This window comes from Chionomys nivalis, chromosome 2 (genome assembly GCF_950005125.1).
Source record: "Chionomys nivalis chromosome 2, mChiNiv1.1, whole genome shotgun sequence".
Classification (NCBI taxonomy): domain Eukaryota; kingdom Metazoa; phylum Chordata; class Mammalia; order Rodentia; family Cricetidae; genus Chionomys; species Chionomys nivalis.
Genome location: NC_080087.1, coordinates 84,082,922 through 84,095,798, shown reverse-complemented (window position 1 = coordinate 84,095,798; position 12,877 = coordinate 84,082,922). Strand labels below are relative to the sequence as shown.

General features: G+C 51.1%; 4 protein-coding genes across 4 annotated transcripts; 2 read left to right on the top strand and 2 right to left on the bottom strand.

The window, feature by feature from the left end:
• Nucleotides 1-2,409: 2,409 nt before the first annotated feature.
• Nucleotides 2,410-2,779, top strand: LOC130866233 (60S ribosomal protein L36a-like). The gene has a single exon (XM_057757466.1). It carries the CDS (start codon nt 2,423-2,425, stop codon nt 2,738-2,740), a length of 318 nt encoding a protein of 105 aa, XP_057613449.1. The 5' UTR covers nt 2,410-2,422; the 3' UTR covers nt 2,741-2,779.
• A 1,547-nt stretch (nt 2,780-4,326) lies between these two features.
• On the top strand, nt 4,327-5,495 carry Sdhaf1 (succinate dehydrogenase complex assembly factor 1). The gene has a single exon (XM_057757436.1). It carries the CDS (start codon nt 4,555-4,557, stop codon nt 4,909-4,911), a length of 357 nt encoding a protein of 118 aa, XP_057613419.1. The 5' UTR covers nt 4,327-4,554; the 3' UTR covers nt 4,912-5,495.
• Nucleotides 5,496-8,440: 2,945 nt separating this feature from the next.
• Nucleotides 8,441-12,753, bottom strand: LOC130865905 (nesprin-4-like). The gene is made up of 9 exons (XM_057757028.1): nt 12,645-12,753; nt 12,150-12,449; nt 11,847-11,985; nt 10,886-11,029; nt 10,502-10,696; nt 10,179-10,427; nt 9,321-9,395; nt 8,697-8,755; nt 8,441-8,619 (listed from the first exon to the last, which is right to left on the bottom strand). The coding sequence occupies exons 2-9, from the start codon at nt 12,269-12,271 to the stop codon at nt 8,442-8,444; spliced, it is 1,161 nt and encodes a 386-aa protein (XP_057613011.1). The 5' UTR covers nt 12,272-12,449; nt 12,645-12,753; the 3' UTR covers nt 8,441.
• Nucleotides 8,442-12,271, bottom strand: LOC130869074 (nesprin-4-like). Its single transcript, XM_057761169.1, has 7 exons — nt 12,150-12,271; nt 11,847-11,985; nt 10,502-10,696; nt 10,179-10,427; nt 9,321-9,395; nt 8,697-8,755; nt 8,442-8,619 (listed from the first exon to the last, which is right to left on the bottom strand). Exons 1-7 carry the CDS (start codon nt 12,269-12,271, stop codon nt 8,442-8,444), a joined length of 1,017 nt encoding a protein of 338 aa, XP_057617152.1.
• Nucleotides 12,754-12,877: the final 124 nt, after the last annotated feature.

Here is a 12,877-nt window from a genome sequence, read left to right as displayed (position 1 = left end):
CTACGAAGAAGATAGAAGATCCATCCTTAGCTGAGCAGTCAGGTGGACAGCCAGATATCGTAATTGGAGTGAAGAAATGAAGGATGGATATTTGAAAACTATATCCTAATTCTCACACCACTGTCAGGTCCGTGGGCAGAGGTTGGGCCACCTCTCCAAGTTCCTAGAGCTTGGCTTTCCTGGTGGGGAGCCAGCACTTATTTCTCCAGTTTGAGCTAAAGTCTCAGGGTTGATCCTCATTGTTCCAAAGCCATTTTCTTATCTCTAAATCAATCACATTGGTTGTCCAATGGGGCAGGTCTTCGGGGAATCTGTCCACAGATGGAAGCAGAGAGAAATTATCTTTTTTTAATTTTTTAAAATTTATTATGTATACAATGGTCTGCCTGCATGCATGCCTGCTGGCCAGAAGGGGGCACCAGATCTCATTACAGATGGTTGTAAGCCACCATGTGGTTGCTGGAAATGGACTTCAGGACCTCTGGAAGAGGAGAGAGAGGGTGCCCTTAACCACTGGGGCAACTCTCCAGCCTTGAGAAAGCATCTCTGTGTATCTGTCTTTGTCTATCTTTGTAATTGCCTGTATCACTGAGGAAACCCCATAAAGAGCAGGGTCAGCTCTCCAAAGACACACTGAGAGACCACGATCATAAAGGCCTGGGTGGAGCCATGGCAAGGGGAATAGTTTGTTTCCGGTTTTATGGCCTTGAGTAGACAGGAAAATAAAAGCACAGGAGTTTAAAACCCAGAGGATCCTGAAAAGATGGCCCCAGCAAGAGGAGCGCGTCAGAAGACAGACATGTCTGCACTGGCAGAGCCTCTCCGCCACAAAGCTGACACGCTGACCACCTCAGAAGCTTTTTGGTGCTTTTAAGTAGAATCTTGCTATGTATCCAAGCTGGAATAACAGTTGTATACCACTACAACTGGTTTTATTTAATGTAGAGGATCAAGCCCAGGGCTTCATACACACGAGACAAGAACTCTACCACCCAAGGTTCATCTCTGGCCAATTACAGCATGAATAATAGAAAACACGGAATTAGACAGTAAAGTACAGCCAGGGTGGGGGCGCACACCTTCAATCCCGGCACTAGGAGGCAGAGGCAGGTGGATCTCTGTGAGTTCAGATCAGCCTGATCTACAAAGCAAATTCCAGGACAGCTAGGGCTGTTACACAGAGAAACCCTGTCTCAAAAAAAAAAAAAAAAAAAAAAGCAAAAGCTATTAAAGTATATAGAGTTGTGCTGGCATAAAGTAAATGTTCAGTATAGATAGAAAAAATATAAAACAGGTTTTTTTTTTTTTCGAGACAGGGTTTCTCTGTGTAGCCCTAGCCATCCTGGAACTAGCTCTTGTAGACCAGGCTGGCCCCGAACTCACAAAGATTTACTTGCCTCTGCCTCCCAAGTGCTGGGATTAAAGGCGTGTGCTACCACTGCCCCAGCAAAACAGGTTATTATTAAGACATATAAAAGAGAGATGTGACAGATCACTGCACACACACACACACACACACACTCCAAAGCTTTTAGGAACATGTGTAAAATGGAAATGAGGACTAGGGCCCAGTGACTTTGCTCACCTACATGAGCAGAAACACAGCAGTGCACTGGGCAGAGGGCTTTGGGCTCGTCTAGGGTCCCTCATTTACTCCCTTTCCTAAGGGAGGCAAGAGGACGGGGTCCATTACCCTCCCGCCATCCTAGTGTAATTAGGGTGACCCCCACGGCCTGGGAGGCCTAAAGGCTGTCAGGTCAGCCCGACAGCTAGTAAGGTTTCTCCCATTGTTGCTACACAGCAAGACCATGCCTTAGAACGAAAGGAGAAAAATGGAGAGATAGCTTAGTGGGTAAAGGGACTTGCTGCTTTTCCAGAAGACCTGAGTTCAAGTCTCAGTATTGGGTAATAGCCTCAGGTCATGAAGAATTGAATCAGGCTCTTCGAGCAATAGCCCTTAGCCATAAAGAATGGCTTAGCCCCAGCCTGACCTCTGCTCCACCTGCAGAAACAATATGCCTGGGTATTAAAACCAACCCTGCTCCCACCCAAACCACAAAAAACACTGTAACTTCCTATGTATGTGTGTATGTATATATATATACATGTGTCCTCCAGCCCCACTAAATGCACTCAGCCTTCATCCCATAGAAATGTTGGGGCCCCTTGCTGTCCCAATAAAGCAGTCTCAGCCTATTGAAATGAAGTCTGTCTGCCTCTCTGCCTAATTTTTCTTACACTCAACACCCACAAGATTCACAATGGCTGGGCGGTGGTGGCGTACGCCTTTAATCCCAGCACTTGGGAGGCAGAGGCAGGCGGATCTCTGTGAGTTAGAGACCAGCCTGGTCCACAAGAGCTAGTTCCAGGACAGGCTCCAAAACCACAGAGAGCTTTCTGTGCCGATATCGCACCCGCCAACATGGTGAACGTTCCTAAGACCCGCCGGACATTCTGCAAGAAATGTGGCAAGCACCAACCCCACAAAATGACCCAGTACAAGAAGGGCAAAGATTCTTTGTATGCCCAGGGAAAGTGGCGTTATGACAGGAAACAGAGTGGCTATGGTGGGCAGACTAAGCCTATTTTCCGCAAAAAGGCAAAAACTACAAAGAAGATTGTGCTGAGACTGGAAGGTGTGGAGCCCAACTGCAGATCTAAGAGGATGCTGGCTATTAAGAGATGCAAGCATGAACTGGGTGGTGATAAGAAGAGAAAGGGCCAAGTGATCCAGTTCTAAGCTGACCTTGTTATGAAGACAATAAAATCATGAGCTTTCACTCAAAAAAAAAAAAACAAAAAAACAAACAAACAAACAAACAAACAAAAAAAAACACAGAGAAACCCTGTCTCGAAAAACCAAAAAAAAGATTCACAATGGCCTGCAGCCCCAGCTTTATGGGCTCTGACCCTATCCTTTGGCCTCCAAGACCCCAGCCTGTCCTTGGGTTCACATACACACATGAGGGAGAGATGGCGAAGTGGTTAAGAGCACCGGCTGCTCTTTCACAGGGCCTAGGTTCCATTCCCAACACCTACATGTTGGCTTACTACCATCTGTAACTCCATTTCCAGAGGAACACACACACAACTACAAGGCTCTTGTGGCTGTGCACAATCGCAACACTGGAAAGGCAGAGGCACACAGATCTTTGGAGTCCCAGGCCAGTCTAGTCTCCATAGCAGGCTCCAGTCTGTCAGGAAATTCCTTTCCCCAAATTCTGCCGGTTAGACGAAAGCCAATATTCCTCGGGAACTTATGAAACTGGTTGTCATCTACCAAAGAGCCACTTCCCTTAGATCTGGCAAAAGGGATTATAGCTACCTGTGGCACTTCCCAGCCAATTAAAGTTCATGCTTGATGTGGGAGTGTCATATATCTGTTGATTTCATTGGTTAAGTAATAAAGAAACTGCTTGGCCCTCATAGGTTAAAACATAGGTGGGTGGAGTAAACAGAACAGAATGCTGGGAGGAAGAGGAAGTGAGCTCAGACTTGACAACTCTGCTCTCTGGAGCAGACACCATGCTCCCCTCTCCCGGGCAGAGGCGATGAAGCTCCGACCCAGGATGGACATAGGCTAGAATCTTCCCGGTAAGCGCATCTTGGGGTGCTACACACATGAATAGAAATGGGCCAAGCAGTGTTTAAAAGAATACAATTTGTGTGTCATTATTTTGGGGCATAAGCTAGCCAGGCGACCATGAGCTGGGGCGGCAGGAACACAGCCCACAGCTCCTACTACACATGCTGGCCGGCAGGCTTCCTCAGCACCACAAGCACCTGTTACACATTTCAAAGCCCTAGCTAGCATCCCGGCCCTTCTCCCCTTCTCAGCTGGAGAGATGGCTCAGTGGTCCCTTTTTCTCTACCCCAAACTCCCTCCAGCTTTCAGCTACACAGTCTCCTTATAACCCGGCTATTCTCCGTGTTCTCTCCGCTCTGCTCCTGCTTCTCTCACCGTGTTTTCTCTATTCTCTATCCCCATCTCTCCCAGACAGCCTGGCCAGGTCCAGGCTACTTTCTCTGCTCTGGACTCGACTAGATGCCTCTGCCTGTCCTCTCTTTCATATATACGACAAAAATCTTCCCCTTAGCCATACTATGGAGCGGTCATGTCGTCAGCTTATACATTTTCCAGCCCCTAAAATAATAATAAATCTTTAAAACAACAACAAAAGGTCCTTGTGTCCTTTGGGGAACCACAGATTCGAACCCTTCACTCTCCATCCCCTCTGGACTCAGGACTGACTGTCGCCTCCAACCCTCAGCCAGAGTCTAATAGTTCAGATCCTTTCTCTTCCCTTTCCCTCAATTCTCCAGAACTGTGTCTGGCTCAAGGACACCAATTCCCTTAGAGCAGACCAGGGCACCAACTTCTCCGCCCCCTCTCAACTAAAACCGCCTCGACGTAGTGCTGCACCAACCAATCGGATGCGGCAACATCGGCACACAGGAGGCGGGACCTCTGGCGGACGCCGCCGTTGCCCTGCCCTTTAGAGTCCGGGCGGTGCTTCCGGCGGGCTTCCTGCGACTGCCTGCGACCCAGCGGTCATGAGCCGGCCCAGCCGGCTGCAGAGGCAAGTTCTGAGCCTGTACCGAGAGCTGCTGCGCGCCGGGCGAGGAAAACCGGGCGCCGAGGCGCGGGTGCGAGCCGAGTTCCGGCAGCACGCCAGCCTTCCGCGCTCCGACGTGCTGCGTATTGAGTATCTGTACCGCCGGGGACGGCGCCAGCTACAGCTGCTGCGTTCCGGCCACGCCACGGCCATGGGTACCTTCGTGCGCCCGCGGGGCCCGGCGGAGGAACCCGGCGACACGGCAACCCCAGGAACCACGCGGAAGGATAGCGATGGCCCAAAGAGTCCTTGTGAAGGTGCAGGAGCACAGGAGACGCTATCCGATGGACGGTGACAGACCCAGAGAACGGTCCCTCCGGACAGTTTAGGGAAGACCGAGACCTCATCTGATGGAAAGTATGTCTCGAGAGACAGCCGAACGTTCTTGATGCATGGTGAACGATTCGACACTCCCTCCTCACCAAGAAGGTTCCAGGCATGCTGTGGCACCGGTAGACTGCACCATGTATGCTGTGATGCACTAACCCAAAGTCAAAGAGCACAAACGTACTTCCTCCTCCCCACGGATGAATTGGAGCCTAGACACCTCTCTTGGCTTCTGAGAACACACCCACCCCGCATTCTTGAGGGCCTTCCCTTTGATCTTTCTAACACGGAGAAAAGCAGACTTTTAACTGAGCAAGTTTAATAAATACCCTCAGAAACCATGAGAAACTGGCAATCCGGTGTGGAAAACCGTTGTCCCACGCATTGTGCCAACCCAGGATTGTAAGAGAGCATTGACAGTAGCTCATCAGAGCTGATCAGCCTAAGGCTCCTGGAGAATCCCTCCTGGGCGGTTCTAGGAGGCAATCCCTACTCCTGTTTGTCTTCCTCAGGATTCTTGTAGAAAGGAAATAAATGTGAGGTGTGCTTACTTTCTTGACAATTTTCTTAAGGTTTTCTGTCCTGCTGGGTGGTGGTGGTGCATGCCTTTAGTGGGATTAATGGGAGGCAGAGGCAGGCAGATCTCTGTGAGTTCGAGGCCAGCCTAGTCTACAGAAAGAGTTCCAGGACAGGCTCCAAAGCTACATAGAGAAACCCTGTTCTTGAAAAACCAAGGGGAGGGGGATCTATCCTTAGTGGTTTTGGGGTTTTGTTGTTGTTGCTATTTCTTTTGAGACAGGGTCTTGCTAGGACATAGCCTAGGCTGGTATCAGCATTGAGTTCCTTCTGCCTAAGCCTCTAAACTCTGGAAGGACAAGCCTGTACTGCCATGCCAAGGGTCATGAGGCAGGTGGGAACAAAAGGGAGGAATGTGGGGCTCCAGCTGAGGCTTACTGTGTGTCAGAAAAAGAGACTATTACTCTATTTACATGTGGCTGTTACCTCAAGTTTGCTACCCCTCGCCATGAGGTGTTAGTTACCTGTTCATCTCTCAGCCTCAGTTTTGTTCAAGATAATCTTGATTGGTTTAGTTTTTGTTGTTTTTGAGACATAGATTGATGTATCACAGGCTGGCCTCAGTCTGGCCATGTAAGCGATGATGTACTCCCAGAATGCTAGGACCACAGGCATGTTCTGCCACAATCCATGCTGGTGTGTTTGCTTTGTGGTTCTAAGCATGAACCTGGCTGGGGACTTAGGCTTGCTAAACAAGTGCTGTAACCACTGAGCTTCACCTGCTCTTGGTGCCATGAGCTACATAGAGATACTTTGGAGAGAGAGAGAGAGAGAGAGAGAGAGAGAGAGAGAGAGAGAGAGAGAACACTAGGCTGTAGTAGTGCACGCCTTTAATCCCATCACTTGGGAGGCAGAAACAGGCAGGTCTTAGTGAGTTCGAGGCCAACTTGGTCTACAAAGCGAATTCCAAGACAGCCAGGACTGTTACACAGGAAACCCTGTCTCAATAAACCAAAAAGAAAGAAAGGAAGGAAGGAAGGAAGGAAGGAAGGAAGGAAGGAAGGAAGGAAGGAAGGAAGGAAGGAAGGAAAAGAAATCGAGGCCAGAGAGATAGTTCAGTGGATAAAGGAGTTTGGTGCCAAGCCTGACGAACTGAGTTCAAATCCTAGGGACCACACAGTAGAAGATGAGGACTAACTATGGCAATTTGTCCTTTGATGTCCACATGCATGTGTGCATGCACATAAATCACTAGATAAAATGTATTTAGAAAGACAGCCCATAAGGACAGATTCTCTGATGCATTCCTTAGCTGCTGGTTTACACTCTCATGCTTAGCGTAGAGTCTCCTAGAAGACACTGCTTCCCAGACCCTTAGTACCCGTTTGTGTATTTCCAGTAACCATTTCAATTTTGTTTGAAGACAAACTTCCTTTTTAGCCTCCATGGTCCCAGCAGAACTGTGGCCCCCAGTGAAGATGGAACATGAGGTATAAGCCAGAGGAGCCCTGCTTGGGACTTTGTGTGGAAGTTTAAAGGGAGAGGGACACTATTGGCTGATAAATTGATGGGACAATCTGGCCACTAGGCTATGTACAAAGAGGGGGTGGGTGCAGAGATGGAGACATCATTTGTGATTTGCTTGTGCCAGAAGTCATGAATTTCTCTGTTACCCACACAACTAAATTCCCATTTCCATTAAAGTCAGGGCAGACTTGGCTTTAGTCACTTGATCCTGTGTGGCCTCAGCCCTGATTTCTGTTTGCCCCTGGCTACAGTGGGCCTTGTCAGGGTTCTGGGAATTCAAGGTGTATATTCTGTGTGCAGCTTGGAAACCCACACAGAGAAGCTGTGCACATCTGGGGCCAGCCAGGGAGGAGGGGCTGTGCTCAGTGCACATCTGGAGCCAGCCAGGGAGGAGGGGCTGTGCTCAGTGCACTTCTGGGGTCAGCCAGGGAGGAGGGGCTGTGCTCAGTGCACATCTGGGGCCAGCACAGGGAGGAGGGGCTGTGCTCAGTGCACATCTGGAGCAGCACAGGAAGGAGGGGCTGTGCTCAGTGCACATCTGGGGCCAGCACAGGACTCCGCCTCGTTCCTACCTCTTCCCCTGTACCTTAGGCTTGAGACTAGACTAGCCTGGTGTCAAGACCTCAGGATCTGTACTAGAGGTGTGGCTCAATGGTGGAGTACTTGCCCAACATGTGCCAGGCCCTGGGTTTCATTCCCAGCAACACAAAACAGGAATATTAACTAGGCCTGATGGCACACATCTATAATCCCAGTCCTCTGGAGATTGAGCAAAACTGGAGGTTCAAAACTGCCCTGGCCTGTGTGGTAAGACCCTACCAGGGAAAAATCTCTCCCAGAAAAGAGGGTGTTTCACAATTCTGAGCTAGTGATAACTCAGCCTGTACCCCTACCTGTAGAATGTGGGCACATCCCCAGAATGAATGTGAGACCGCACGGGTGTTGGCTGCCCCACAGCACCTGCCTCTAACTTCCGGTGGCAGGTGCCATCTGCGCTATTCTTTTTCCCCCAGCCCCCAGGGACGGTGTTCACGGAAGGACAGGCAGACAGGATATATTAGGGAGTCTGCCTTCCCAGGAAGAGACCTCTCCGGGGAGGTTCGGAAGCCTGGAACAAGTTTGAGTATGCTCCCTATGGTTTCCCAGGGTCCCCAGCCATTTGGTACTCTGGGTACCAATAGCAGCCGCCAGCTTCCTCCCTTTCCTGGACCGCATCCTCCTTCTCCTACCACTCTTCCTTTTGTCAGCTCTGGAACCAACAACTTGGGCTTTAATCTTGCATTACAGTCTGGGAAACCCCAATTAAGGTAGGATCCTTCAGTTCTGTGTTCTACCCTCAGACACAGGAAACATATCCAGGCTGTCTTGTCTCTGTTTCCAAGTTCTCAAAGCACTCAATGTTTTCAGACATCTTTGAAAAAGTAACAATTTAATACACATGTCTGGGCCGTGGATTCAGATTGGAGGGAGACCATTGACATAGCTGAGCACCAGGTAGGGCGTCCTGGCCAGTCGGGCATGAGAACAGCAGGGGACCCCTGACAAGGGCAGCAGCAATGTGGCACCCACCAGAAGGAAGAAGAGAAGGAGAAAGAAGAGCATCAGGGGTCGCCTGGAAGCAGAAGCAGGGACCCTGGGAAGAGACAGATTATTGAGAAGGGTGGGCTGCCACCATGACCCCTCTCACCCACATCCCTGCTCCATTCTCACCCGGGATCCACCTCCAGCATCACATCCGGTGGACTGGGAGATGCTTGTCTCTTCTTGTCCTGATGGAGACGGGAGCCAGCAGCAGAATGAATGGCAGTGGCACTTATGTGGGGACATTCTCTCTCTACTCTAGACCTACAGGGCTACCTTTATTTCTCCTTTTCTGGCACTCTTGAACTACACATGAATTTATAGTGTGGTGGGTGTCTGTCAGTACCTGTCCTTCGTGTGTCCACTGCTCTTTTCCTGATAACATTGCTGGGATGGTGTGTGGGTGCCTACACTGACTTCCACTCTCCCCTCTTCCATGATGGAACACGTGACTCAGACCTGGCCAATCAGAGCACTCTGACTAGTTCCAGGGTGCAGCCTGTGACCCAAGCTGGCCAGGTGAAGTCAGGCCTGGGACTTTGGCCACTGCTAGTAGGTCAGGGGTCATAAGGGTAGGTTGGTAAAGCAGAGAGAAGGGGCTGTAGTGACCGGGGCTGGAGAGGAGGCCAGAGATTGAGACAGAGATGGAGCCCTGATAAAAGTTTAGGTCTTGAAACCGTGACGTGTGTGGCAGGCAGTATGGGTTGGATCTCTTTTACTTGCTGTCAGCATCCTCCACTGCTCCTGGCTCACCTGAGGCTTCCGGAGACGCCTTCGGTGGTGAGCTGCTAAATGTTTCCGGTGGCCGAGCCCCAACGTGAGCAGGTCCTGTGGGAAGAAAAAGGCTCGTGGTTCTTGGAAGACTGGAAGCATGGTTTACAGAGGCTCTGGAAGGAGACAAAATTACGCAGACACACACAGCTCTCGTGGGGAAATCAGAGGGGCAGAGCCCAAGAAACCAAGAAGAGAGAAACTACTTATTCATTCACTCAACAAATATTTCATGAGTGTCTGTTACACACCAGGCACAGTTCTAGGAGACGTAGTGAGGATGGAAATGGGCAACATCCTGGTCCCTGGGGAGATGAACATTCTACCCAAATTAACAAGTGAATGTATCATATCAAGCTGCGGTGAGGATTATCAGGAAATAATGACTGGAAATGCTAAGTTGGGTCACAAGAGGAGGCTGGACTGAGAGGGGAGAGGTGAGCTGGGCATGCATCCAGGGCTTAGGTGGGAGTGAGGCTGGTGTGCTCGGAGGGGTAGGATTGTGTCTACAGTACAGGGAAGAGCAGAACGACAGGACAAAGGTTAAGAGGAAAGAGAAACAGAGCACAAGAGAATCATGGTGACGTTTATGGTGGACGTAGATAGGTAGGCATGCTGGTGCATGCCTATAATCTCAGCACTTAACAGACTAAGACATGAGGATTGTGAGTTCAAAGTCAGACTGTGCTGCATAACATGAACTGTCTAAAAGAAGAGACAGAGAGGCTTAGAGGGGGAGACAGAACCAAGTCCTCCTTGAAAGACAGCCACACTAAAAAGTGCAGAAATGCCCTATGGTGCCCAGCCAAGTAGGGGGGCCTTTGAGGGGGCAGATCTCACCTCAAGGCCCTGTCCGCTGCCCTGGGGTCCCCTGTAGCCACACAGCTCACAGGGAACTCCTGGTATCCGAGATATCTTTTTCCCTGAGGGCCCAAGACCCCCAACATCCCCTGCTGGGTCCCATTCCAACTCTGCAGGAGTCGGGTAGGTACTAGGTGCCCAGGGCCCCCAGATTCCACCAGGTGTTGGCCCGTCTGAGTCTCCCTCAACTTCCAAGTCCTGGTCCAGAAGGTTGGCCTTCTCAAGCACCTGGAGCAGAAGGTAGATGTCATGGGAGTTGGGGGATTAGGGCCTGGGCTGGGGACGACCAGGACAGACCCTACCAGGCTGTAGCTGATCAGCTGGGCCTGTAGCTGCCAGAGTCGTTGGAAGATGGTATCTCGGTGGGTTCCAAGGGCCCTCAGGACCCGTTCCAGAGATGCCCAGGCCCTGGGCTCACTCCTCTCCGCCAACCCCTCACCAAATGCCAGTAATGCGTCCACACGCTCAGCTGCCCCTCGTAGCTCTGCCTGCAGGGCCTGAGACAGACGATTAGACACTCTCACATGTTGATAGTGATACCAGAGCCCCCAAACCTGGAGTTATCTCCTCCTCCATGCCCTGTGCGGAAGTCGGAATATGTGGTAACCCCATGTTCCACCCAGGAAGTTGGCACCCGTGCCTAGGACTCTGCCTGCTCTCCCATATCCTAGCCTTCCCCTGCCCACCTGCAGCTGGACCATCCTGCTGTGGGCCAGTGTCCATGATCCCAGGCCTTGTTCCAGGTCCTGTAGCTGGAAGCTCAATCCCAACAGACAAAGATGGAGGCTGTCCTGCTCAGTTTCTAGTACTTCCAGGCCAGACACAGCATGCTGGGGATTCCGGGGTCAAGTCAGAGCCAGTGGGCCAACGCGACACACCCTCTCCCATCCTGGCTGCTGCTCTGTAGGAGCTTTTCTGGAGCACCGCCAATGTCCAGAGCAACCCGGGGCTGCTCCCACTGGGCAGCCTTTCACCCCAAGGCTGGAGACAACTAAGTCAAGATCTTCAGGCTCTCGAGCCTATAAGAAACCTCCTCATAGGGGTCTAAACTGGGAGGGGTAATGGAGCAGAATGAGACTGTACTAAGGCCATTAATGAAATTAAGATGTCCAGCTTGGCAATGAAGATACATACTTAAAATTCCAGCTCTCTTAGGCAAGAGAACTGAAGGTTCAAGGCCAGCCTGAGCTACACAGTGAAAGCCTGTCTCAAATAGGGAGGTGGGGGAAGCTGGCTCAGTGGATAGTGTTTTCTGTGGTGACTTGAGTTTGGATCCCCAGAACACAAAGAACCGAGTGTATGGCACCATTCGCCGCCAGTGCTGGAGAGGTGGAGGCCGGTGGGTCTCCCTGGCCAAATCAGTGGGAGACCCTGTCTCAGAAAACATGGTGGAGAGTGTCTGAGCAACATTGCCCCGCTGGGCTCCACAGGCATGTGCACCTGCCCTCATTTATGCACACACAATAAATACACAAAACTTAAAAATATTTGCAATACTTCTGTGCTGATTGGCAAATAAATATCCTTACAGTGTCCCTTCCCCCACTGACACCCAATACCTCCTCCGAATCATTTGTTCCTAGAGCAAGAGGCATATTCTAGGGACCGGAGGAAGTGGGACTGGCCCAAAGGGTGTGGCCAGCTCACCTCATGGCGCTTGCCCCCATCTTGATGCTCACGGGAAGAGGCCAGGGGTAGTCTTGGGGCGCTGTTGGCAGGCTCAGTGTCCTTCAGTTCACCTGTGACGTGTTCAGAAGGGCCCAAGGAGGCCTGGGCCTGCTCTGACCTAGAGATAGGGAATGCTGATGGGGCCCCATGTGAGACACTGTACCTCATTTTCCACCCAAACCCCATTCCCAGTGTCCTCCACGTCCTTACTCAATCACGGTCACTCGTGGCCCTTTCCGTGGTCCCCTCCCTTGGAGCCAGATGTCAAGCCCCAATCCCCACCTGTTTGTTTCCTCTGCAGGCATGACGGTCCATCCAGCAATGTCCAGCTTCCTAGGAGCACCCTGAGGCTGACTGAGGGGCTCTGAGGAGAGTCCATGGCCAAGAGCTGGGGACAGGGCCATCGCTGTGGACTGGGGGCCAGTCAGGTGAGGACGTCGGTCAGCGTCTCCTTCTCGGCCAGGCCCCCATGCTTCTTCCTCAGCAGGATATTTCCAAGCCAGAGGCTACTGAGAGGCCCAGGGGCCGGCCTGGCTCCACCCCTTCCAGCAGGAACCTGGACCCAAGAAACCTGATGCCCTGCTGAGGTACAGAGATACTTAACTCCTTCCTCCCCAGCAGGAGAACCTAACCTTCCCAAATAACACCCCCACCCCACCCCGGCCGCAGCCATCCCTTTGACACAGAAAACTCCACACATCCCCTCAAACCAAGCATCCTGTTACCTTCAGGGACCCATGTATCTGACCACTGGGGCCCATCCCTTTGTCTAAGCACCTGGTAACTCAAGCTTGTCTGTCATTTCAGGCTAGAGGATCTCATGTTCAAAGCCAGCCTGGGCAACTTGTGGAGAGCCTGTCTCAAAACTAAAAAAAGGAAATTGTTGCTAGGGTTATAGATTAGCTGTGCAGCATTAAACTATATATGCTATATATAAACAACATTTGCCTAGCATCCAAGAAGCTCTGGGTTTTATCCCTGGTACTGGAGAGGGGGCGGGGAGGAAGGAA

Bases quoted from the DNA above. Each gene is read 5' to 3' on its own strand.
- LOC130866233 (XM_057757466.1), top strand. From the start codon at position 2,423: ATGGTGAACGTTCCTAAGACCCGCCGGACATTCTGCAAGAAATGTGGC.
- LOC130869074 (XM_057761169.1), bottom strand. From the start codon at position 12,271: ATGGCCCTGTCCCCAGCTCTTGGCCATGGACTCTCCTCAGAGCCCCTC. The intron at 11,986-12,149 runs GTGGGGATTGGG...CCCTATCTCTAG, and splicing joins CCTGCAGAGGAAACAAACAG to GTCAGAGCAGGCCCAGGCCT. The intron at 8,620-8,696 runs GTGAGAATGGAG...GTCTCTTCCCAG, and splicing joins ATGCTGGAGGTGGATCCCGG to GGTCCCTGCTTCTGCTTCCA.
- Sdhaf1 (XM_057757436.1), top strand. From the start codon at position 4,555: ATGAGCCGGCCCAGCCGGCTGCAGAGGCAAGTTCTGAGCCTGTACCGA.
- LOC130865905 (XM_057757028.1), bottom strand. From the start codon at position 12,271: ATGGCCCTGTCCCCAGCTCTTGGCCATGGACTCTCCTCAGAGCCCCTC. The intron at 11,030-11,846 runs GTGAGCTGGCCA...CGGAATCCCCAG, and splicing joins ATGGGGGCAAGCGCCATGAG to CATGCTGTGTCTGGCCTGGA. The intron at 9,396-10,178 runs GTGAGATCTGCC...TTCTTCCCACAG, and splicing joins GCAGCGGACAGGGCCTTGAG to GACCTGCTCACGTTGGGGCT.